The sequence below is a fragment of the Vipera berus genome, assembly GCF_964194415.1.
Source record: "Vipera berus genome assembly, chromosome: 6".
NCBI lineage: Eukaryota > Metazoa > Chordata > Lepidosauria > Squamata > Viperidae > Vipera > Vipera berus.
Window position 1 is genome coordinate 35709509 of NC_138208.1, and position 26435 is coordinate 35735943.

General features: G+C 45.0%; 1 protein-coding gene across 3 annotated transcripts in view; it reads left to right on the plus strand.

The window, feature by feature from the left end:
* Positions 1 to 4890, plus strand: part of PPHLN1 (periphilin 1) — a 112702-nt gene extending 107812 nt beyond the window's left edge. The window contains exon 13 of one of the 3 annotated variants that reach the window (XM_081330370.1): positions 4357 to 4890. In XM_081330370.1, coding sequence (XP_081186496.1) covers positions 4357 to 4390 — 34 coding nt within the window. In that variant the 3' untranslated portion in view covers positions 4391 to 4890. The remainder of the gene's footprint in view (positions 1 to 4356) is intronic. The other 2 variants (XM_081330371.1, XM_081330372.1) reach the window with 2 other exon arrangements.
* Positions 4891 to 26435: the final 21545 nt, after the last annotated feature.

Consider the following 26435-nt stretch of genomic DNA (forward strand, 5'->3'; position numbering starts at 1 on the left):
AACTATCGCACCATTGCACTCATTTCTCATGCTAGTAAAGTCATGCTTAAAATCCTACAAGCTAGACTTCAGCAGTATGTGGATCGAGAACTACCAGAAGTACAGGCAGGATTTCGAAGAGGCAGAGGAACTAGAGATCAAATTGCCAACATACGCTGGATCATGGAGAAAGCTAGGGAGTTCCAGAAAAACATCTACTTCTGCTTCATTGACTATGCTAAAGCCTTTGATTGTGTGGATCATAACAAACTGTGGCAAGTTCTTAAAGAGATGGGAGTACCAGACCATCTTATTTGTCTCTTGAGAAACCTATATGCGGGTCAAGAAGCAACAGTGAGAACTGGACATGGAACCACTGATTGGTTCAAAATTGGGAAAGGAGTCCGGCAAGGCTGTATACTGTCGCCCTGCCTATTTAACTTATATGCAGAGCACATCATGAGAAAGGCAGGGCTAGATGAATCAAAAGTTGGAATTAAGATTGCCGGAAGAAATATCAACAACCTAAGATACGCAGATGATACCACTCTAATGGCAGAAAGTGAAGAAGAACTAAAGAGCTTCTTGTTGCGGGTGAAGAAGGAGAGTGCAAAAGTTGGGTTGAAACTTAACATTAAGAAAACCAAGATCATGGCATCTGGCCCTCTCAATTCCTGGCAAATAGATGGGGAAGAAATGGAGGTAGTGACAGATTTTATTTTCCTGGGCTCCAAGATCACTGCAGATGGGGACTGTAGCCAAGAAATTAAAAGACGCTTGCTCCTGGGGAGGAAAGCCATGGCAAATCTAGACAGCACACTAAAAAGCAGAGACATCACCCTGTCAACAAAAGTGCGTATAGTCAAGGCTATGGTCTTCCCAGTTGCAATGTATGGCAGTGAAAGTTGGACCATAAGAAAGGCTGAGCGCCAAAGAATTGAGGCCTTTGAACTATGGTGCTGGAGAAGACTCCTGCGAGTCCCTTGGACTGCAAGGCGATCAAACCGGTCAGTCCTAGAGGGGATCAATCCTGACTGCTCTTTAGAAGGCCAGATCCTGAAGCTAAAACTCAAATACTTTGGCCACCTAATGAGAAGGAAGGACTCACTGGAGAAGAGCCTAATGCTGGGAAAGATCGAGGGCAATAGAAGAAGGGGATGACAGAGAATGAGGTGGCTGGATGGAGTCACTGAAGCAGTAGGCGTGAGCTTAAATGGACTCCAGAAGATGGTAGAGGACAGGAAGGCCTGGAGGAATGTTGTCCATAGGGTCGCGATGGGTTGGACACGACTTCGCAGCTAACAACAACAACAACAACATCCTTCCTAATAGAGACAATTTTAAATTCTTCCATTTTTCCAGGTCTAACTTTATTTATTTCAATAACCTTGTATAGTTATGTTCTTTTAATGTTGAACATTTAGGTGATAAATATATACCCAAATATTTTACCTTTTTCACTATCTGTACCTCTGTCACTTCTGATATTCGACTTTTTTGCTTATCCGTAACATTTTTAACTATTATCTTATTTTTTCCTTGTTTATTTTTAATCCTGCTACTTCACCATATTGTTCTAATTTCCCCCACAATTTTGGAATCATCTCCAAGGGCTCTTCCAAAATAAATACCAAATCATCAGCAAATGCTTGTAATTTATATGTTTCACCCTTTACCTCCAAACCTCTAATTTCTGCATCTCATCATATTCCAATTTAAAACCTCCAAGGTGAAAATGAATAACAGAGGAGATAGAGGGCATCCTTGCCTTGTGCCTTTCCTTATTTCAAAACTCTCAGTACAATCTCCATTCACAATCACTTTGGCGGTTTGTTTATTATATATTGTCTTTACCATATTTATGAAGTTCTGTCCAAAATCCATTATTTGTAATTGATGAATCAAAAACTGCCTTGAAAGATTGTCAAATGCCTTTTGAGCATCTAAAAATATTAATGCCATTTGTTTCCCCGGATGTAATTCATAATATTCCAATACATCTAGTATCATTCTTAAGTCATTTTTATTTTGTCTTTTTGGTAAAAAGCCATTTTGATCCGGGTGGATAAATTCAACTAGATATTTTTTCAGTCTCTCTGCCATTATTGAAGTAAAAATTTTATAATCCACATTAAGTAGTGAAATCGGTCTATAATTCTTAACCTGAGTCAAATCTGAATCATCTTTTGGTATTAAGGTAATGTTTGCTTCAATCCACGTCATCAGCATTTTAGCTTCTAATAAAAGACCATTGCAAACATCTTTGAACAGATCACTTAATATCTCTTGTAGACTTTTGCATAGTTCTGCCGGGAGTCCATCTGGGCCAGGAGCTTTATCATTTTTTTTGTCTCTTTATAGCCTCTGTTATTTCCATCATTGTAACTCCTTCATCTAGCATATTTTTAAATGTCTCTGAAATCTTCGGAAGGTTACTATCTTTCAAATATTTTACAGTTTTCTCTCTTGAAGTCTCCTTTTTATCATACAGATCCTTATAGAATTCTTTAACTATCTTTTTTATTTCTTCATTTTTATATTGTAAATGACCTTTCCCATCCAATAGATTATGTATCATTTTTTTTCTTTCTGTTTTTTAAGTTTGTAAGCTAACCACCTTCCCGGCTTATTGGCATTTTCAAAGAAATTCTGCTTCGCTCTTTTTATCTGTTCTGCCATTTTTTTCTGAATCTAACAAATTTAATTTATGTTTTATCATATCCATATCTCTTATTAAAGTCTTTTTTTCCGGATTCTTTTGCAATTCTGATTCTAACTTTCCAAATTCTTTTCTTAATAATACATATTGCTGTTTTCTCTGTTTATTTTTCCTTGCCATATACGATGTAGCTATACCTCTAAAGTATGCTTTAGCTGTGTCCCATAGATTTTGTATTGTAGTATCTTCTTTCTTATTTACTTTAAAAAAGAGTTCCATTTCTTTTTTTGTTAACTCTATAAATTCTTTTCCCTTTAATATGGAACAGTTTAAAGTCCATCTTAGCCTTTTTTGTGTCCCTTTCCAAGTCATTTTCAGAGGGTTATGATCTGCCCATGTGCCTATTTCTATTTCAATGTCCTGCACATTCTTTCTCAAGTCAGCAGTCATCCAAATCATATCAATTCTTGACCAGGATTTCTGACTATTTGAATAAAAAGTATATTGTAATTTTTGTGGATTTATTTCCCTCCAAATATCTTGAATTCCAATTTCCTCTGCCATATCAAAAAATGTCTTAGGTAGTCTTCCTCTACCATTTTTCCTTGTTTTGTTACTTTTATAATCAATTTTTCCATCTGTTATTGCACTAAAATCTCCTAGTAAACAAATATTTTGATACGCCATTTCTATTATTTTTCTGTGTAGATTTTTATAGAACTTTTCTTGATTGTCATTTGATGCATAAATTGCCACTAATAATATTTGCTTTTGATGCAAATAAATTTCTACCATTAATATTCTTCCTTCTTCATCTGAATATAGCATTTTCGAATTTATTGTCTCTTTAATATATAGAGCTACTCCTCTTTTTTTCTGTTGTGCTGACGCATAGTAAAGTTTTCCAATCTTTGAATATTCCAATAGTTTATAATTTTGTGCTTTTAAGTTATGTTTTGATAACAGTATGGGAAAAAATTAAAATGAAAATATATGTAAAAATTCCAGGGTGGTTATCAACAATTGAAGCTTTTTCACATGTAAACTTGTTAGATTTTGAAAAAACTTGGACATATAGATACATTTTAAATATCGATGGGACATTAAAATCGAAACAAGAACTGGAACATCAGGGTATCAACATGTCATGGTGGGTACGCTTACAAATACAAAACAGATATGAAAAAGATATGAAAATGTATGGATTTTATAAAGAACAAAATGTGTTTGATAAGATATTATTAACTTCTGATGAGAAATTAATTAAATGATTGTATAATTTTTGTTAACTTTAGAGATGGAAAGTGAACAAATTAAAGGGACAATGACAAGGTGGGCGGAAAACTTTGGTTATAACATAGATCTAGAAGAATGGCAAAAATTGTGGGAGAGAAATTATAAATTGACAATGTCAACTGCATACAAAGAACATTTGTATAAAATGTTTTATAGATGGCATTTACCCCCACTAGATTAGCAAAAATGTTTAAAAATGTATCAGGTAAATGTTGGAAATGTAAACATAATTTAGGTACATATTATCATATTTGGTGGACATGTGACAAAGTAAAGGCTTATTGGAAAAAAAATACATACTTGGCTAGAAAAAATGTTAGAAGAACATGTAGCATTTAAACCTGATTTATTTTAATTAGGTATTGTACCAGAAAAGACTAACAAACAAAATTTATATTTGGTTTTACATATTGTAACTGCAGCAAGAATAAGTTATGCACAATGCTGGAAAAATGAACAAATACCGTCAGAAGAAGAGGTAATAAAGAAGATATTGGAATGCGCAGAGATGGACAGATTAACAATGAGATTAAAAGAAAAAGAAGAAACAGAATACTATAAAAGCTGGAATCTATTTTACAAATGGTTAGAAGAGAGAACCAAAGAGTAGAATTTGTATATGTATCAGCGTGTTATAAGCCCAGCTCACATGCTGTTTGAAAAACTAATATATGTATGTAAAGAATAAAAAATAATAAAAACTAAAAAAAAACAAAAGAAGCAAGTAACATGTTTAGAATCTACACAAGTTCTATTTGGAATTAACATGCATGAATAGGTGTACATACACATTTTTGGATTTGTGTCAGATTTACAAATAGAATTGCATACACAGCTAATTTCTTATGCTTTCACCACAATGTAATGATCTGTCTCAACAATTGGAGCTGCTACAGTCTATGCATTTCCACCCTTGATACTGACATATTTTGAAGATTAAAGTTTTTCTGCATTTGGTTTTACTAGTTTATGGATATAAGATAAATTTCTATAGCATACAAGTATAGAGTGAAGAAGCATATTATTCCTTCATGCTCTATAAAAAGAAAGGAGAAGTGGCACCATAGAGTTTTGGTGCTATTTCCATCCACAGTAGACATGAGATCACTGACGGTTTTAATTACAAAATCATTTTCTAAACTCAGCCTGTCCAAATTAAACTTTGCTGTTTGAATCTATTTCAAAGAATTGAGCTATATGGTAAATATCTGCCTACATCTTACATTTCAGAATATATAATGATAAAAACTATGCCTTTGATTTTCTAAGACCATCTCACTGATGTATCTCTTATTAGATACTTCTATTTTGTCTAGGAGGGATCATTCAGGCACTCATGATGATGTAAAATTATCCATCCAATAGCAGGAAAAAATAAAAGTATTGATAGAAAATAGTTTTGGGGAGAAAGCTAACCAAGGTTATTATACTTTAAAAAACAACAACACTAAATTACACCAGGAGTGGTGCCTGACACAACAGTGAATAGTCATTATTCCATAGAACAGATGCTACTGTAGGAAAGCACAGTAACTAACTGTTGCAAAGTGGAAAGCAAAGCATAAAAATAAGGCATAAGGGGATGCATTTGATGTAAACTGAAATGTTATTTAAGAGTTTTAGGGTGCTAAATATAGATGCAATTTGCATATATTATTCTATATGCTGGCAAGCAGTGCTTTTTTTTGTAAAAAAAAAGTGCTGGAACTCACAAACATTATACAACCTGCCTTGCCAGCCCTACAAGGTTCCATCCAAAAAAGGTGCCGGAACTCTGTTCTCGGCGTTTTATGAGGGGAAAAAAGCCCTGCTGGCAAGTATACCTTTCCTCACACCCCGCCCATTCTCTATTTTTTATTTTTATTATTAAGGGGCTACAGTATTTATGAAGGGACATGGTGGCTCAGTGGGTTAGGACGCTGAACTTGTCGATCGGAAGGTCAGCAGTTTGGCGGGTCGAATCCCGAGTGCTGCGTAGCAGAGTGAGCGCCTGTTACTCGTCCCAGCTTCTGCCAACCTAGCAGTTCAAAAGCACATAAAAATGCAAGTAGACAAATAGGGACCACTATGGTGGGAAGGTAACAGCGTTCCGTGTGCCTTTGGCATCTAGTCATGCCGGCCACATGACCACGGAGATGTCCTCGGACAAACGCTGGCTCTTCGGCTTTGAAACGGAGATGAGCACCGCCCCCTAGAGTCAGAAACGACTAGCACGCATGTGCGGGGGAACCTTTACCTTTACCTTTTTACAGTATTTATAAACATTTAAAAACACTAAAATAATACAATAAGCCACATTGCTGGTAGCAAGTTGTTTTTTTAAAAAAACCCTAAGTATTAACTGTTGATACTGATGGCCAAGGGCTTATCTAGAAAAAAATTTCATCCTTGGCTTTTAAGACAGCAAAAGTCATTGGCGGAATGAAGTGGAGGAACAAACCTTTGCACTTGTGTTCTAGTACTCTGAACTGGACTCAGAAACACACCACAAATTAAGCTCCTGTAAGGCAGAAGCCCTCCATTCAAGAGACTTCATTCCTAGTTACCAGATGGATGTGTATTTTGTTAACAGTATAGAAGTAGTGTATCTTTGTGATCTTACACAATTTTTTCAACTTCCTAATCTACCGGTAACTTAAAATCCTGGAATTTCCTTGTGGTCTTCATCCAAAAACTAGTTAGATATGATACAACTTAACTTTTTGAGATCAGTCAAGATCATCTGCATGAAGCAAAATGCAAATTAAATCAGAGGCGCAGTCAGAATTACTGAACTGTATTACTTACCAATTGGAGACTTTCAAAGTCCATCATGTTTCAGTATTTAATCTGGAATTATCATGGCAAGATTTTACTGTAATTAGTTACATCTTGTCACATAGTTTTGGGAATCAGATTGTATTTGAGAAACCATAGACTTATTGCCCAAAAAGGGAATATGTCCCTCTGTCTCATCCCAACAGAACAAACATGATTATCTATACCTACCTCATTGTCATGGGGTGGTAGCTGATAGAGAAGCTGCTTAATTCGATATTTTTCTCCAGGACTGTTAACATATGGGACCTTTTCCTCTGACAGGCAAGCAAAGTAAAGCTGAACCTGAATTAGAAGCCAAACACATATCTGATTCATGCACTTCCTTGTAAGAAATCTTCATCTGCTATCTTATATACAGGTGAAACTCGAAAAATTAGAATATCGTGCAAAAGTTCATTTATTTCAGTAATGTAACTTAAAAGGGGAAACTAATATATGAGATAGACTCATTACATGCAAAGCAAGATAGTTCAAGCCCTGATTTGTCATAATTGTGATGATTATGGCGTACAGCTCATGAGCCTTGGTGGAGCAGTGGGCTGATGCCTCCTTAAGTAACACCAGCTGCCTGCAATTAGTGCAGGTTCGCATCCCACCAGGCTCAAGGTTGACTCAGCCTTCCATCCTTCCGAGGTAGGTAAAATGAGGACCCAGATTGTTGGGGGCAATAAGCTGACTTTGTAATAATGCCGCTTGGGGTGTGTGTGAAAGCCCTAACAAGCAGGCATATACATAGAATGAAGGCTACTGTTAAGCTTGTAAGCCGCCCTGAGTCTTCGGAGAAGGGCGGGATATAAATGGAATAAAAATAAAAATAAAATAAAATAAAATAAAAACCCCAAATCCACAATCTCAGAAAATTAGAATATTACATGCAATCAATAAAATGAGTGTACATAGAACAATATCGGACCTCTGAAAAGTATAAGCATGCATATGTACTCAGTACTTGGTTTGGGCCCCTTTTGCAGCATTTACTGCTTCAATGCGGCGTGGCATGGAAGCTATCAGCCTGTGGCACTGCTGAGGTATTATGGAAGACCAGGATGCTTCAATAGCGGCCTTCAGCTCTTCTGCATTGTTCGGTCTCATGTCTCTCATCTTTCTCTTGGCAATACCCCATAGATTCTCTATAGGGTTCAGGTCAGGTGAGTTTGCTGGCCAATCAAGCACAGTAATCCCACAGTCATTGAACCAGGTTTTGGTGCTTTTGGCAGTGTGGGCAGGTGCCAAGTCCTGCTGGAAAATGAAGTCAGAATCCTCATAAAGCTTGTCTGCGGAAGGAAGCATGAAGTACTCCAAAATCTCCTGGTAGATGGCTGTGTTGACCCTGGACTTAATGAAGCACAGTGGACCAACACCAGCAGATGACATGGCTCCCCAAATCAACACAGACTGTGGAAACTTCACACTGGACTTCAAGCATCTTGCAGTGTGTGCCTGTCCATTCTTCCTCCAGACTCTGGGTCCTTGGTTTCCAAATGAGATGCAAAAGTTGCTCTCATCAGAAAAGAGGACTTTGGACCACTGAGCAACAGACCAGGTCTGTTTTTCTTTAGCCCAGGTAAGACGCTTCTGACATTGTTTGTTGTTCAGGAGTGGCTCTGAGAAGAGGAATATGACATTTGAAGCCCATGTCCAGGATCCGTCTGTGTGTGGTGGCTCTTGATGCACTGACTGCAGCCTCAGTCCACTCCTTGTGAAAGTCCCCAACACTTTTGAATGGCCTTTTCCTGACAATCCTCTCCAGGCTGCGGTCATCCCTGCTGCTTGTGCACCTTTTTCTTCCACACTTTTCCCTTCCACATAACTTTCTATTAAAGTGCTTTGATACAGCACTTTGGGAACATCCAAATTCTTTTGCAATTACCTTTTGAGGCTTTCCCTCCTTATGGAGGATGTCAGTGATGGTTTTCTGCACAACTGTCAGGTCAGCAGTCTTCCCTATGATTGTGATTCCTACTGAACCAGACTGAGAGACCATTTAAAGGCTCAGGAACCCTTTGCAGGTGTTATAGCTTAATTAGCTGATTAGAGTGGGACACTTTGAGCCTAGAATATTGCACCTTTTCACAATATTCTAATTTTCTGAGATTGTGGATTTGGGGTTTTCATGAGGTGTACGCCATAATCATCACAATTATGACAAATCACGTCTTGAACTATCTTGCTTTGCATGAAATGAGTCTATCTCATATCTTAGTTTCCCCTTTTAAGTTGCATTACTGAAATAAATGAACTTTTGCACGATATTCTAATTTTCCGAGTTTCACCTGTATTTTATTTATAGGGTATGCTAAGTCTATTTTACTTTTTTTGCATCTTTAGCAGAATTTGCATTCCTTTTTTAGAAAGAAGAACTAAGCTAACTAAGCAAAACTACGTTACCTAAGATTACTAGCACCCAGCTGTTGAATTGCTTCCCTGGAATGCAATTTTCAGTGGCAATTACAGCTGCCATTATGCACATCTCACTTCCACCTTCTTCAGGATATTTAGCAGGTTGGTTAAAATTCCACATACTCTTTCTGCATTTTATTACACAACAGTGTAAAGCTACCCAGAAAAGTGTAGGGTTTGCTCCCTGTTTATATACAATAACTTGTCCTGCCAGTTTTGGTAGTTTGGTATTCCCCTTGATAAGGATATTGTTTTCTGTTTGATTGATTGCCTGATGTTAATCCCTATTTATTTGAGTGTTCGCTGCTGGAAAGGATGTGTTCTGATCTTTTTCTTTCCTTCTCAGTTTATTGTCTCTTGAATGGTATGTAAATATGGCTTGTTTCTATATGTCTACTGATGGCTTATTTGTCTGAAAGTCAAGCTTCCAGGAATTCCTAGGATTCAGCTTGGTCTAGGATGCTCATAGCTTCTCAATTGATATGAAGAGAATATATGTAGCTCAGGGTTGAAAGGTTGAGTTCTTGGTGCTGAGCTTGGTTGTTTGCTTGCAGGCTTTCACCACTCAACCAGGAAACATCATCAATGTAAGTGAATGTGTGATTTATTCCCTATTTACAATTCAGTACAATAATTTGCCCAGCCACTTTTAATGGGGTTGTGGTTTCGTCCATGATAGTTCCTTGATTAGGGCATTGTTTTCTGCTTTATTGCTGCATGGTGTTAATCCCTCCTTATCTGGTACTGGCTGATGAGGAAGATGTGTTATGGTCTTTTTGTTTCTTTCTTAGCTTACTTCAAAGTTTACTTATCTTTTTTAATCATGACAATGCTACCATATAAAACCAAAATAATAAAAATATATTTTAAGGGTATCACTTTTTTGTCCATTATTTATATGAAGAAAAATGAAGATCAAGGTAACCTAAGTACAAAATTAGTTTCTGAATATACAGTTGAAACATAAGCCAGTTAATATTGGCCCTTACCTGTTCTGGTCTAAGACCTGGAGGAACCCAGGCATATTCTTCTAAGGCACATCCAGAATCATCATCTGATGTTGAACTTCGTTGGAAGCCAGATGTACAATTGCCAACTTTTGGCTCCATTTCCAAAAGACACAGGTCAGTGGAACAGTATCAAGATGTTCAGTTGTAGATCATCAATTAAGAGCTCTAGAAAAACACAGTTCAAAAGTTAAATATTGCAATAAAAAGCATACTGTAGCTATTACTTCAAAACACACAGATTTCATACTATCTGTGGTCCTATACTTGTACTTTATTCTAGGTTATTTTTTCAAAGTGGTAAAATGCTTTTCTAATCATGTGGAGTGTTTTAGAACAAAACAGAAATAAGGTTCTACATGCTAACCATGCTCTAATGGGCAAAGAAAAAATAAAAATATTTTTGGGATTAAGTAACTTTATATGCAGATTATGCTTTAACACATTATAGTATAATTTAGGAAAAATGCTTTTTAATTAATCATGTGAATATATGAACTGGAATTGCATGCTTCCCATTTAATTTTTTTCCCCTTCACTCTCACGTGTTGATTAAAATTTTAATTTAAACCATGGTTTCAGATCCTGGATATCCACTACAGAAACATTTTTTCATACAACAGCAATAATGGGAATAAATTATAGATTAAATTGGTTATATTGAACACTGAACATTGAAAACAGAGATTAGAAGAGTGAACAGGAATGGCATGTTTAGGCATCAACCCTTGGCCCCCAGCCACCCACCTCAGCCAATTTACAGCCAGATTTCCTCCTTCACTGGCCCTCCTCTGGCCATTCTCCATGGCCCTCTGCCCCTGGCCCTTCGTTATTGCCCTTTTGCCCAGACAACATTTGACTCAGGTCTTTGGCTGCACAGGACAAATAGCCCCCAGCCAATCGAGTGGCAGGGCAGAGTCCAGGTGCAGAGTCAATGGCGGGGTGGTGGTGGTGTCAAAATGGGAAGCTGCTGCTCCGTAGTTGTTTTTTTTTAAAAGCTGGCACCAAGTGCCTGGCGATTCATGCAAAAAAAAAAGGGGACAAACTGCCGGTAAAAGTTAGGAAACCCTAGGAAGCTTTGGAGTTGCTTTCTCCTGCAAGGAGGGGCCCACTCCAGTACCGCTTTAACCTTTTCTGGGTCCATCTCCACCCCTTCATTTGCGATCCAGTACCCGAGGTATTCAATCTTGTCTTTGTGGAACTAGCACTTTGAGAGCTTAGCATACAGCTCAGTTGCCTGCAGTTTCTTTAATACTGCTCACATGAGTTTGACATGTTCATGCTTTGTCTTGGAATAAATCAGAATGTCATTTTCAGGATGGGCCATTCATGGGTGTTGCAGTTGTAGGGCCTGGCCAGGTCGATTTCCACTTCTTCACCTAGCATGTACCACTGGCGGAGGGTGCAGGAGGCACCCCTGAAGAGGTGTTGTACACATAGTCATTGAGCCTATCTTGGATAAATTCTTTTTTATATATATAAATATTTTATTAATTTTCTATTTTTACAACCAAGTATCTAATAGACAAGGTGATGACTGAATCCATTAGTGATTCCGTGGTACATGTAAACTTCTTCAAACTAAATCCAATATTATACCCTCCAGAACTTCCTTTCTTCTTCTAGTAATAGACATTTTCCCACACTAAACAAATACAATTTTTATTGTTGTAAATATACAATTGCCTATCAACATTTGTTACATTTTTCTAATAGTGTCAATAATATCAGTTTAGAATATCTTTTCTAACCAAAGCATATCTTAATTGCATTTGCACTCAATATCCATTTATTCAGTCCATATCCTATTTTTTTTTCAATTTTAATTTCCCATCCATGTTCAAAGTATCCCAATCATTTATAATTTCAGAACAAATTATATTTGGGAAACCAAAAGTTTCCCTTATTCAAAGTTCTTAGCATATTCTTATTTCCCTTTTCATACCAAGATATTATATTCTGATTACAAATCCTATCTTATCTAGTTATAATAATACTTCTATTTCTAGCAATCTATTCTTAACCAATCTATTCTATTCAAACATCTAATTGGTAATATAACATCCCCTCTAATAGGTCAAAGCTGTTAAATGTCTTTTCCATTTCCAATATTATCGTTGTGCCTTCTAAAGTCTTCATTTATCTGAGTCTGGTAGTTAGTTTCTTCCTTTAGATCCTCAATGTTTGTATCAGCATTCTATTTTCTGGGTTACTGGTTCCTTCTCTGCTAAAGCAATTGTTTCTTGTATTAATTTCAACATGCAGAGAATTTCTTTCTGTGGTTCATCAGTATTTTCTTAGTGAATTGGAAAACTGAGGCTTCTGGAAACAGGTGTTAAAGATGGTTTTTTACTATTTAGAGCTAAGTATGGAACATCTATTTTATTTTTTCTAAGTAGCCTTTATAAATTTATCCAACCAACTAGCCATTCTTAAACCTCCCCTAAGCAGATATAAAAGATAACCAGAATAACAGGCAAGTTTGGCTTTGGAGTACAAAATGAAGCAGGGCACAGACTGATAGAATTTTGTAAAGAGAATACGATGGTCATAGCAAACACTCTTTTCCAACAACCCAAGAGATGGCTCTACACATGGACACCACCAGACGGTCAACACAGAAATCAGATTGACTATGTGCTGTGCAGCCAAAGATGGAGAAGCTCTATACAGTCAGTAAAAACAAGACCAGGAGCTGACTGTGGCTCAGATCATGAGCTTCTCGTTGCAAAATTTAGGCTTAAATTGAAGAAAGTAGGGAAAAACATTAGGCCACTCAGGTATGAACTAAATCATATCCCTAATGAATATACAGTAGAGGTGACAAATAGATTTAAGGAATTAGATCTGATAGACAGAGTGCCTGAAGAACTATGGACGGAGGTTCGCAACATTGTACAAGAAGTACCAACTAAAACCATCCCAAAGAAAAAGAAATGCAAGAAAGCAAAATGGCTGTCTGAGGAAGCTTTTCAAATAGTTGAGGAAAGAAGGGAAGTGAAAGGCAAGGGAGAAAGAGAAAGATACACCCAACTGAATGCAGAATTCCAGAGAATAGCTAGAAGAGATAAGAATGCCATCTTAAATGAACAGTGCAAAGAAAAAGAAGAAAACAATAGAATAGGGAGGACCAGAGATCTCTTCAAGAAAATTGAAGAGATGAAGGGAACATTACATGCAAAGATGGGCATGATAAAGGACCAAAATGGCAGGGACCTAACAGAGGCAGAAGAGATTAAGAAGAGGTGGCAAAATTACACAGAAGAACTATACAAGAACAAACTTACTACAGGCAGGATTTGGAAGAGGCAGATTGAATCAGAGATCAAATTGCCAACATATGCTGGATCATGGAGAAAGCTAGGAGTTCCAGAAAAATATCTACTTCTGCTTCATTGACTATGCTAAAGCATTTGATTGTGTGGATCACAACAAACTGTGGCAAGTTCTTAAAGAGATGGGAATACCAGACCATCTTATTTGTCTCTTGAGAAACCTATATGCGGGTCAAGAAGCAACAGTGAGAATTGGACACAGAACCACTGATTGTTTCAAAATTGGGAAAGGAGTCCGGCAAGGCTGTATTCTGTCGCCCTGCCTATTTAACTTATATGCAGAGCACATCATGAGAAAGGCAGGGCTAGATGAATCAAAAGTTGGAATTAAGATTGCCGGGAGAAATATCAACAACCTAAGGTATGCAGATGATACCACTCTAATGGCAGAAAGTGAAGAGGAACTAAAGAGCCTCTTGATGCAGGTGAAGAGTAAAGGTAAAGTAAAGGTTCCCTGTTCTGTACCAGCCTGCTACCGGCCCTGCAGAAAAGGCAGGGACAACCCCTCCACAAACGGCAAGAAGCTGGAATTACGCCTGCCAAATTTATTGCAACAAAAACAAACAAGACACGAACCAAGAAACAGAAGCTTAAAGAAACACGAACCATCTGAGCGGTTGCCTTCAGCAAACCAGCCCTCCCCACACATTCCCCTTATATAGAGTTCAGGGCGTGGCTTCTCTCTGCCTCCTTCCGAGAAGCCCCATTGCCTTCCTCTGTTTACTCCTAATTGACTGCCTCCTGCGTCGGGCGTCCTTGAACAGGGCCAGCTGTGGGTCATCTTCATCCACACTGTCAGGCTCACACAGCTGGGTCTCCATGGTGACCAAGTGGGAGGGGCCTGGCTGAGGGCTATCATCAGCAAGATCTTCAACCCCCTCAGCAAGGTCTTCAACACCCCCCTCCTCCTCTGAGTCATCCGACCCAACTGCCAAACCCACAGGCTGACCCTGAATCACAACACTATCCCGCACCACAGGGCCCTTCCCCCGGGTCTGCCAATCCGGATGCGGTTGGGATGGAAATTGTTCATGAAAAGCGGTCACCAACGCAGGGGCATGAACGGCGGTCGCGTCTTCCTAGGTGAAGTCCTCTGGCCCGTAACCTTTCCATTCAATCAGGTACTGGAAACGACCTTTCAGCCAACGGGAATCCCTGATGCTGGCGACCTCGTACTCAGGGGTGCTGCCTCCATCATGAGGTCCTGATGGGGGAGGTTCCGCTCGGCGGAGTGGACAGGCCGGTTGCTCGGGGACCAACAGAGACCGATGAAAGACTGGGTGCACGCGCAGGGAACGTGGCAGAGTTAAGCGATAGGCGACCGGATTGATGACAGCCTCGACTGGGAACGGTCCTAAATATCGGTGATCTAACTTTCTCACCGGCCGTGTTGACGGTAGGTTCCTGGTGGACAACCAGACCCGATCTCCCACCGATAGTGGAGGTGTATCCCATCTTGACCGATCTGCAAACCTTTTGTAATCGGCCTTGGCCTTCTCTAACTGACGTCGCACCAATCAATGGATCGCCTGTAACTCTGCCATGAAGTCGTTCGCTGCCGGCTCCGGTGAGTCCACGGGAGAAAGGGGGAAAAACCGGGGGTGATATCCCACATTGGCCAAGAACGGTGTCATGTGTGTGGAGGTGTGCTGCGAATTGTTAAATGCAAACTCAGCTATGGCCAGATAGTCCACCCAATTGTTTTGCTGCAGATTGACGTAGCAGCGCAGATATTGTTCCAGGATACCAATGACCTTCTCGGTTCCCCCGTCAGTTTGAGGATGATGCGCGGACGAGAGGCAAATCTTGATATCCAACGCATGCATCAACTCCTGCCAGAAGCGGGCTGTAAACTGGGCCCCCCTATCAGAGACGACTCTATCAGGGAGGCCGTGCAGCCGAAACACCTGCTGAATGAACATACGACTAGTAGCGCGGGCTGACGGTAAGCCGCGACAGGGGATGAAGTGCGCCATCTTGGTCAGCATGTCCACCACCACATACACTGTCGTAAAACCAGAGGATGGGGGTAAATCCGTCAGAAAGTCCATGGACACAGCCCCCCAGGGTCGTTTGGGTGTCGGCAAAGGCTGCAGTAATCCAGGCGGGGCCCCTGTCGCTGACTTGGCCTGCCTGCAGGGGATGCAGGAGGTAACATAGGACTGGACGTCGTGTCGGACTCGGGGCCACCAGAAGGTACGGGAGACCAGGTTCAGGGTCTTGAACAGGCCAAAATGCCCCGCCGCCGGGTTATCGTGACACTGGCTGAGGATGAGTCCCCTGAGTGTCCCTCCCGGAACGTAGAGCCGGTCACGATAATACAAGAGTCCATCCGTGACCGTCCAAGGAGAATTTGGCCCCACCTCCTCCTTCCGCTGAGCCACCCACACCTCCTGCTGCTGTGCCTCCCAGATCCGAGCCCGTATATCAACCGGCTCCCACACCGCAGCAAAAGACTCGACGGGGATCACTGTCCTGGGCAGAAGCTTGTCTTCCACTCGGGAATATTCGGGCTTCCTGGACAGAGCATCCGCTCTTTGATTGTGCCCGCTAGGTATGTACCGAACCCAGAAGTCAAACCTCGCAAAGAAAAGAGACCACTGGATCTGGCGTTGGTTCAAATTCCGAGCGGTCTGCAGGCTTTCCAAATTCTTATGGTCCGTCCGGACCTCGATTTGATGCCGCGCTCCCTCCAGATGATGCCTCCAGGCCTCGAACGCCGCTTTGATGGCCAGCAGCTCCTTCTCCCAGATTGTATAATTGCGCTCCAAAGGGTTCAGTTTTCGCGCAAGGGAAGAGGGTACCGCTGGGCGTCGTTGCCTGGAGTAACACCACCCCAATGGCAATGTCGGAGGCGTCCGCCTCCACGACAAACGGCCGTTGCGGGTCAGGATGCTTCAAGATGGGCTCCTTCATGAAGGCTTCCTTCAAAGTCTGGAAAGCCCGTTGTTCTGGAGCGTTCCACTGGAACCGAGTCTTCTTCTGCAGGAGCCGGGTGAGGGGGGCTGTCAAGGCAGCAAACCCAGGGATGAAAGTTCGGTAATAGTTGGCGAACCCAAGAAGTCGCTGAACATCCTTCACGCGACGCGGGGGTTGCCAACTCTGCAAAGACTCAACCTTACTCGGCTCCATGGCGATGCCCTCAGGAGAAATGCGGTGACCCAGGAAATCGATGGTCACCCGGTAGAACTGGCACTTCTCCAACTTGGCAAACCGCCGATGTTCTCGGAGTCGCTGCAGGACCTGATGGAGATGCTGATGGTGGACCTCACACGACGGGGAGTAGATCAGGATGTCATCCAAGTAGATCACAACAAACCGATCCAACAAATCCCGGAAAATGTCATTCATGAAATGCTGAAACACAGCGGGGGCGTTGGTCAGGCCAAACGGCATCACCGTGTACTCAAAATGTCCATAGCGAGTACCAAACGCCGTCTTCCACTCATCACCCGGCCGAACCCTGACGAGGTTGTAAGCTCCACGAAGGTCCAGTTTCGTGAAGATCTTAGCCTCCCGGAGTCGGTCCAAGAGTTCGGGGATGAGGGGCAGCAGGTAATGATTGTGCACCGTGATGGCGTTGAGTTTCCTATAATCGCAGCAAAGTCGCAATTCGCCCGACTTCTTTTTGACGAAGAGCATGGGTGCAGACACTGGCGAGGACGAGGGCCGGATGAAACCGTGAGCCAAATTCTTCTCCAGAAAGTCCCTCAATGCAGCCAACTCGGGGTCCGACATGGAATACAAACGCCCCACTGGGAGAGGCGCATCAGGGACTAAATCAATGGGGCATAGGGCCTGTGCGGGGGTAATTGATCCGCCTCTGTCTCACTGAACACATCAGCAAAGTCGGACAGTTCGGGAGGCAAGGAAACCCCTGGGGAACCCTCCACCTGGCCGGCACAGATATGCCAGGAGTGGTCCACGCACTGCAAGCTTGGGAAGGTGACCAAGTTCTGTAACCAATAGATCTGTGGGTCATGCGCCCGGAGCCATGCCAGTCCCAAGACCACGGGGAAGTGCAGATCTGAGGTAATATAGAACTGGATGGCCTCCACATGGGAACTGATGGCCATACATAATGGTTGCGTGGTGGCCGTAATTGGCCCAGACAGGAGCACTCGACCATCGATAGTCTCCACTAACATGGGTGGATCCACTGGGCACTGGGGAACAGCCCATTTGGCCACAAATGCTGAGTCCATAAAATTTGTGGTGGCCCCAGAGTCAATTAAGGCATGGACTGGAATCCCCTCTGGCTTGCCAGGAAGGATCAGACGTGCCTCCAAAATCAGATGCCGTGGAGGTCCACAGGCAGCATCGGAAAGATGTCGCTCAGTGTTGTGGGACGCCCGATCTATCACACCGTCTAGATCGGGCTAGGGGCCTTTCCCGACAGAAAAGTAGGGGACTTTCTCGGGGCAGACTCGGTCACTGATGCCTGCTGTCGCTTCTTTGGGCAAAAAGCAGCCAAATGCCCAGGGTCCCCACAGTAAAAACACAACCCCCCCGATCGTCGTCTGTTCATTTCAGTCACCGATAGACGAGACCTGGCGGCACCCAGCTCCATTGGCTCCTCCCTTTGAACTGGGGTCTCACGCACAACAGGGGCTGCAGGGGTCTGTGGGGTGGCACGGCGACTCCTTCGCTGCTGCAACCGAGCATCGATCCGCAGGCAGAAATGGATCAGCCCATTCAGGTCTGAGGGAATATCCACACGGGCCAGCTCATCCAACATCTCCTCCGACAATCCATCCTGGAAGGCATCCACGAGCGCAGCCTCATTCCAGGCGGAATCCTGGCTAAGCAGCCGGAAATCGCTGATATAGCCCTGTAGGGGGCGTTGACCCTTCCTCAGAGCTTTCAGGTGTCGAGTAGCAGTGTGCGTCTTAATAGGGTCCTCATACATCAGACGCATATGATCACAAAACCCCACAAAGTTGTCCAACAATGGGCTAGGTTGAGCCAGCAGAGGTGTGCCCCAACGAGCTGCATCACCCGAAAGAAGGCTTAACACAAACCCCACCTTATCCCGGTCAGTGGGGAAATCAGCTCCTCTCACGCTGATAAAGAGCTGGCATTGTCCCAGGAAAGCAGGAAACAGTTCTGGATTGCCAGTAAATTTATCCGGCATTGCAACTTGGCATTTTCTTCTGGGTGGGGGTGATGGTGGGGGTGCAGCATGAACCTGAGCTTGCAGTTGAGCCACCTGAGCTGCCAGCAAAGTGAGTTGCTGGGTGAGCTGAGCATTCTCAGCACATAGCTGCTCCATAATAATAGTAACGGGTGGGAGGCTGAAGGCAAACTGTTCTGTACCAGCCTGCTACTGGCCCTGCAGAAAAGGCAGGGACAACCCCTCCACAAACAGCAAGAGGCTGGAATTACGCCTGCCAAATTTATTGCAACAAAAACAAACAAGACACGAACCAAGAAACAGAATCTTAAAGAAACATGAACCATCCGAGCGGTTGCCTTCAGCAAACCAGCCCTCCCAGACATTCCCCTTATATAGAGTTCAGGGCGTGGCTTCTCTCTGCCTCCTTCCAAGAAGCCCCATTGCCTTCCTCTGTTTACTCCTAATTGACTGCCTCCTGCATTGGGCGTCCTTGAACAGGGCCAGCTGTGGGTCATCTTCATCCACACTGTCAGGCTCACACAGCTGGGTCTCCGTGGCGACCAAGTGGGAGGGGCCTGGCTGAGGGCTATCATCAGCAAGATCTTCAACCCCCTCAGCAAGGTCTTCAACACCCCCCTCCTCCTCTGAGTCGTCCGACCCAACTGCCGAACCCACAGGCTGACCCTGAATCACAACATTCCCCCGCACATGCGTGCTAGTCGTTTCCGACTCTAGGGGCCGGTGCTCATCTCTTTTTCAAAGCCGAAGAGCCAGCGCTTGTCCGAGGACGTCTCCATGGTCATGTGGCCAGCATGACTGGATGCCAAAGGCGCACGGAACGCTGTTACCTTCCCACCCGTAGTGGTCCCTAGTTTTCTACTTGCATTTTTTACGTGCTTTTGAAGTGCTAGGTTTGCAGAAGCTGGGACAAGTAACAGGCGCTCACTCTGTTACACGGCACTCGGGATTCGACCCATCAAACTGCCGACCTTCTGATCGACAAGCTCAGCGTCCTAACTCACTGAGCCACCGCGTCCCTTTCACAGATGAAGAAGGAGAGTGGAAAAGTGGGCTTGAAACCCAACATTAAGAAAACCAAGATCATGGAATCCGGCCCTCTCAATTCCTGGCAAATAGATGGGGAAGAAATGGAGGTAGTGACAGATTTTATTTTCCTGGGCTCCAAGATCACCGCAGATGGAGACTGCAGCCAAGAAATTAAAAGATGCTTGCTCCTGGAGAGGAAAGCTATGGCAAATCTAGACAGCACACTAAAAAGCAGAGACATCACCCTGCCAACAAAAGTGCATATAGTCAAGGCTATGTATAATGTAGTGGGTCCGACGCAAGGAAGAGACGCCAGCCGGAGTACGTGTTCAGCTCTTTATGGGGGGGGTAGCGTACTGCTGGAACAAGGGCTACCTGGCCTCCTTAAATACCCAGCCAGGTAGGCGACCAGCCAATGGGGTTGGCCCTAGGTTTCCCGCTGAAACTAGGTTTCCCGCCAAAACCGTCCAGGCCAACGCCGCCTGGTGGCTGTTGCTATGCAGATGGCTTGGATACATAACACCCCTCCCCCCTTAGAGAAGAACCACATTACAACTATAGAACAATCTTATAACTATATACACTGTGTGTTAATACAATGCAACTGTGGGGTGGTCACTTACACACATAGTCCACTAAATAGGCAGGTGTCCTGTGGGGCCTGGTGGACCGTCTGGGTGTGGCTTGGCCCTGGACTTGGACAGCCGGCTCGTGAAGCCTCTGTGTTGGGTTGAGCAGAGATGGTTGCAGGAGGCCCTCCTCTTTTGGTTCCAGTTCTGAGTTATTTCCAGTTGGGCTGACCTCCCCTGGGGCGTGGCCATCCTGTTGGGCATGTGTGGTGCACTCAGGGACCCTTCCTCTGAGCTGGTCGATGTGTCGCCTTATGTGTCTGTCCCCCTCCACCCCCACGATGTAAGAGAGGGGTCCAGTTTTCTCAACCACTGTTCCCGGAATCCATGGATGTCCTGCCCCATAATTCCTTGCCCAGACCAGGTCCCCCACGTTGAGAACCCTGTGTGCTGATGAAGATGATGATGATGGTGGCCTATCCATCTCTGCTGCTACCCGGTCCGGGTGTAAACGGTCCAGCTTGGTGATGAGACGCCGTCCCCATCGAAGTTCTGCTGGGCTCTTTCCGGTAGTAACGCATGGTGTAGTGTGTTGGGCAAGTAGAAATTTTGCCAGTCTGTGATGCCAGTCCCTGCTGATGATGCGCCGGAGTGCGTCGTTGGTCGTCCTTACCATCCATTCAGCTTGCCCATTAGTCGATGGATGAAAGGGCGCGTAGGTGGCGTGCCTAATCCAATTCGCCTTCAAGAACGCCTGGAAATCAGTAGCGGTAAACTGAGGCCCGTTATCTGATACAATGACATCGGGGAGGCCGTGTGTGGCAAAGAGAGATGTGAGCACCTGGATTGTCCTAGCCGAGGTCATGTTGGGAACAGGGACTACCTCCAGCCACTTGGAGTGGCTGTCCACTACCACTAAGTACAGTTGGCCCTGAAATGGCCCTGCATAGTCAATGTGGATGCGGGACCAGGGTGTGTGTGTGGCGTCCCACCTGTGTACTGGTGCGTGTGGCATTTCCGGCCTGGATCTCTGGCATGTGTAACAGGCCTTGACCCATTCCTCAATGTCCTTGTCTAGCCCTGGCCACCAGAGGTAGCTTCTGGCCAGCGCCTTCATCCTAACCACCCCCGGGTGTCCTTCATGTAATGATTCCAATACCCTGCCCCGGACTGCGGTGGGGATAATGACCCTGCTTCCCCAGAGGAGGCAACCCCTGTGTGTGGAGAGCTCGTGACACCTGGTGAAATAGGCCTGGAACTCAGGCCCTGGGGACTTGTCCTGGCACCCTGTGCAAACCCATGCGTGTACCCTGCTCATGATATTGTCAGTGGCTGTGTTGCTGGCAATGTCCTTGGCATGAACTGGGCATTCTGGTAATTCCTGCAGAGCTAGGATCTGCGTTGCTGGTGCCGGTTCTGGTTCAGTGGTGTCAAGGGGTAGCCTACTTAAGCCGTCAGCGTGGCCCATCTCCTTCCCTGGCTTGTGCAGCAGCTTGCAATTGTAAGCTGCAAGGAAGATGGACCACCGGAGTATTCTGGGGGACAGTATTTGGGGGGTCTGCTTGTCCGTGGTGAATAGGCCTAGCAGGGGCTTGTGATCTGTGTAGACAGTGAACTCCCTGCCATACAGATAATCGTGGAACTTCTTGATTCCGGCCACGATTGCCAGGGCTTCCCTGTCAATTTGGGCATAGTTCCTCTCTGCTCCAGACAGCGTCCTTGAATAGTAGGCTATGGGGATTTGAGCCCCGTTAGGCTCGAGGTGACTGAGTACTGCGCCCACACCATAAGGGGATGCATCACATGCGATGCATATGGGCTTTGTCTCTATGAAGTGTGTTACTGTGGACTTGTCAGACAACAGTGCTTTTAATGCTTTAAAGCTTTGCTCATGGACGGAAGTCCAGGCCCATGCTGCCTTTTTATCCAGTAACCTGTGAAGTGGCTCTGCAATGGCTGCCTTGTGTGGGAGAAATGTATGATAGAAATTTAGCAAGCCCAGGAATGCCTGTAGCTCTGCCTTGTTCTTGGGTGTGGGTGCCAGTTTGATTGCCCAAACCTTGGACTCTGTGGGGTGGATTCCCTTCGCATCTACCCTGAATCCCAAGAAGTCTGTGGAGGGAACACCTATGCTGCATTTCTCCCTCTTTAGTTTGAGGCCAGCTGTGTGCAGCCTGGACAGTACCTCCCTCAGCCTACCTGCCAGCTCTTCTGCTGATGCTCCTGCAATCTGTTCTGTACCAGCCTGCTACCGGCCCTGCAGAAAAGGCAACCCCTTTATAAACGGCAAGAGGCTGGAATGACGTCTGCCAAATTTATTACTACAAAAAACAAACAAGACACGAACCAAGATTCAGGAGCTTTGAAACACTATCTGAGCGGTTGCTTTCAGCAAACCAGCCCTCCCCAAACATTCCCTTTATAAAGAGTTCAGGGCGTGGCCTCTCTCTGCCTCCTTCCGAGAAGCCCCACAGCCTTCCTCTGTTTACTCCTACTTGACTGCCTCCTGCGTCGGGCGTCCTTGAACAGGGCCAGCTGTGGGTCATCTTCATCCACACTGTCAGGCTCACACAGCTGGGTCTCCATGGTGACCAAGTGGGAGGGGCCTGCCTGAGGGCTATCATCAGCAAGATCTTCAACCCCCTCAGCAAGGTTTTCAACACCCCCCTCCTCCTCTGATTCGTCTGACCCACCTGCCGAACCCACAGGCTGACCCTGAATCACAACACAATCAGGATGTCATCAAAATAAGGGCAGACTCCTGGGATGCCCCTGAGTGTTTTCTCCATAATTTCCTGGAAAATGCCAGGAGCTACGCTGATCCCAAACTGCAGCCTGCTCACCCGGAACACTCCCCTGTGTGTTACTATAGTCTGAATGTCAGCTGTTGCCCTAGTAACCGTGAGTTGCTGGTACGCCTGCGCAAGATTGAGCCTTGCAAAATTGGCGCCGTCTTGGAGGGAAGCGAGAACGTGGCTGACCGTGGGGACCGGGTAAGTGTGCGGGTTTAGGGCGCGGTTCACCGAGCACTTGTAATCGGCGCAGATCCTTATCTCCCCGTTGGATTTGAGCAGGGTGATGATTGGGGTTTCCCACTCCCCCCCATCTACGGGCTCTAAGATTCCCTGGGCCACCAGCTTATCCAGCTCGCACTCGATTTTGTGTTTGAGTGCGAAGGGGACTCGCCGCGGCTGGACCCTAACGGGGGGGACGTTCGGGCTTAGCTTGAACGAGATGGGGGGCTCTGTGTACCTGTGTACCTGTGCCCAGCATCCCATCGAAGATGTCTGCGAACTCCTTGCAGATGGCCTCGATGGAGTCTCCCTGGATCCGGTGGATCCCGGAGACTGTGATTCCCAGGGCCTCAAACCAGTCTAAACTGACTAGGCTGGCTCTCTGGCCCTCTACCACTACAACCTCCAGGTGCTCTTTGCGACCCTTAAACCCCACCGAAACGGTGGCCTCCCCCCTTACCTTGACCGGCGAATTCTGGAAATTGGTCAGGGTTAATTTGGTAGGCCATAATTTAATCTGCTGTTTGCTCCGGCTGTTAATGTAGTTAAGGGTCTCGTCCGAAATAATGGAGACCGTGGATCCGGAGTCAAGCTCCATGCTGCAAGGAACGCCTTGCAAGTGGATTGTTAATCTAATTTTGGGTTTGAGCAGCCGGCAGCTACCGGTGTGGTGGATGGCCAGCCGGCTCTCAACATAGCCAATTTGCGTTTTGGTCGGGGCCCCAGTACCTTCGAACGGCGATTCCTCCGGTTGCAGCTCGTGGATCTCCTCTCAGGGGCGGCGGCTACGACAGACCGCGGCTATGTGGCCTGTTTTCTTGCAGGCCCGACACGTGGCCGACCAGAACTTGCAGATGCTGCGCACGTGGTTTCCCCCACACCCTGCGCACTTTTGTGGGTTGGTAGCATTGCTAGAGGGCTTGGGGTTGTCTGGGCGTCCGCCTCGATGGTCGGGGGTCGACTTCTGCTGGAGGTCGATGCTTTGTCCGCCCTCGTCTGAGGCGACCTGCTGGTGGACGCTGGCTGCCAGGCCACTGGGGTTGGCTTCCTGAACGGCCTGGATGGCCCTGCAGGCTGCCTCATGGGCCAGGATGGCATCCTGGGCTTCCTGGAGCGAAACCTCCTCCCTCTCGAACAGGCGCTCCTGCAGCCTTGTGTCCTGTAGGCCGCAAACCAACCTGTCTCGTAGCCGCTCCTCCAAATTTGAGAACTTGCAGGCAACAGAGGCTTCTCGTAAGGCAGTGATGAAATCGGCCCCGGACTCGTCAGGCCGCTGGTTCCTCCTCTCGAACTGGGCTTGGGCATCCAGCTTGGATCTGTGGGGCCAAAAATTGGCGTTTAGCTTAGCTACGAGGTCCCGGTACGAGACTGTATCGATGGCTTCTGGAGCGAACAGGTTTGCTGTGACCTCGAGGAGTGCTGGTCCGCCCAGGCAGAGCAGGGCTGCCGCTTTCGAGCCGTCTTCCAAGATTTAGTTAAATCTCATGTACAGCTCGACGTGCGACAGGTACCGGGCCCATTTCTCTGGGTGGCAGGTGTCGAACTCGCGGGGTTGCCCAGCTCGTGCCATTGTCCCATCGGTTGTTGCGGTGTGTGGTTCCATTGCTAGCGTGGTGGCCTGAGCTGGTGTCTTGCGGTGGCCGGTGGCGGTGGCTGGCGGTCACGTTGGGAGGAAGGGAAGATTCCTCCTTCCTTCAGCGTGCGGTGCGCTCCCCAAGTGACTTCAGCTCCTTGTCGGCAGCAAATCCCACCATCGCCACTGTAATGTAGTGGGTCTGACGCAAAGAAGAGACGCCAGCCGAAGTACGTGTTCAGCTCTTTATTGGGGGGGGGGTAGCGTACTGCTGGAACAAGGGCTACCTGGCCTCCTTAAACACCCAGCCAGGTAGGCGACCAGCCAATGGGGTTGGCCCTAGGTTTCCCGCTGAAACTAGGTTTCCCGCCAAAACCGTCCAGGCCAATGCCGCCTGGTGGCTGTTGCTATGCAGATGGCTTGGATACATAACACTATGGTCTTCCCAGTTGCAATGTATGGCTGTGAAAGTTGGACCATAAGAAAGGCTGAACGCCAAAGAATTGAGGCCTTTGAACTATGGTGCTAGAGAAGATTCCTGCAAGTCTCCTGGACTGCAAGGTGATCAAACCGGTCAGTCCTAGAGGAGATCAACCCTGACTGCTCTTTAGAAGGCCAGATCTTGAAGTTGAAAATCAAATACTTTGGCCACCTAATGAGAAGGAAGGACTCACTGGAGAAGAGCCTAATGCTGGGAAATATTGAGGGCAATAGAAGAAGGGGACAACAGAGAATGGTGTCACTGAAGCAGTAGGCATGAGCTTAAATGGACTTAAATAGCTTAAATAGACAGGAAGGCCTGGAGGGACGTTGTCCATGGGGCCGTGATGGGTCGGACACGACTTTGCAACTAACAACAACAAAGTAGATATAAGTAAAATTCAAATTTTTCTGTCCAATGAGAAATATATCCTTTCTGTCCAGGGAGAAAAAAGAACCATTAAAGTTTGTTTAACAATCAATATTTATAATCCAAAGTATTCCATCATATCAGGCAATTGTGTATGTTTCTTCTACAGGAAAATAGTTCCACAATACAGTTCTGAAAGTCAATATTTATGTTCATAGTTCAAACAGGCCAATTTTAGAGTAATATTATCGTCTCTGCCACATAGATAAGCAGCCCCCGAATCTGTTCCTTTTTCTCAGCTGCAATTCTCAAAAGTAAAAGCTTCCAAGGCCAGCCAAAGTCTTATCTAACTCTGGGCTTCGAGCCAGGTTACTTTTAGGCATCAATAAGTTGTAGTTCTGTAATTCACCACTAGATGTCATCAATGCCGTGTTTCAGATTTTAAATCCAAAACTTATATTGTAAACTTTTCAAGACTTTAGTTTTAAAAAAAGGTCTTAAAAACACTTTCAGCCCCCAAATTTCCAAGTCGTGTGTGTGTATGTAGAGCAGGACTTTTCAACCGGTGGTACATGTACCACTAGCACCTGGCTGATGGTATGCATAGGACTGGTTGAACAGCACTGTAAAAAAAAGTAAAAAGCGTTTTTTTACTAACCTGCTTTCAGCTGCATTCTGTTTCTCCATTCGCTTCTCAGCCGCATGTTTTTGGGACAAAAAAGTTCCATGAGACATTCTAATCTCGCGAGAAGTTAGAAAGTCTCATGGAA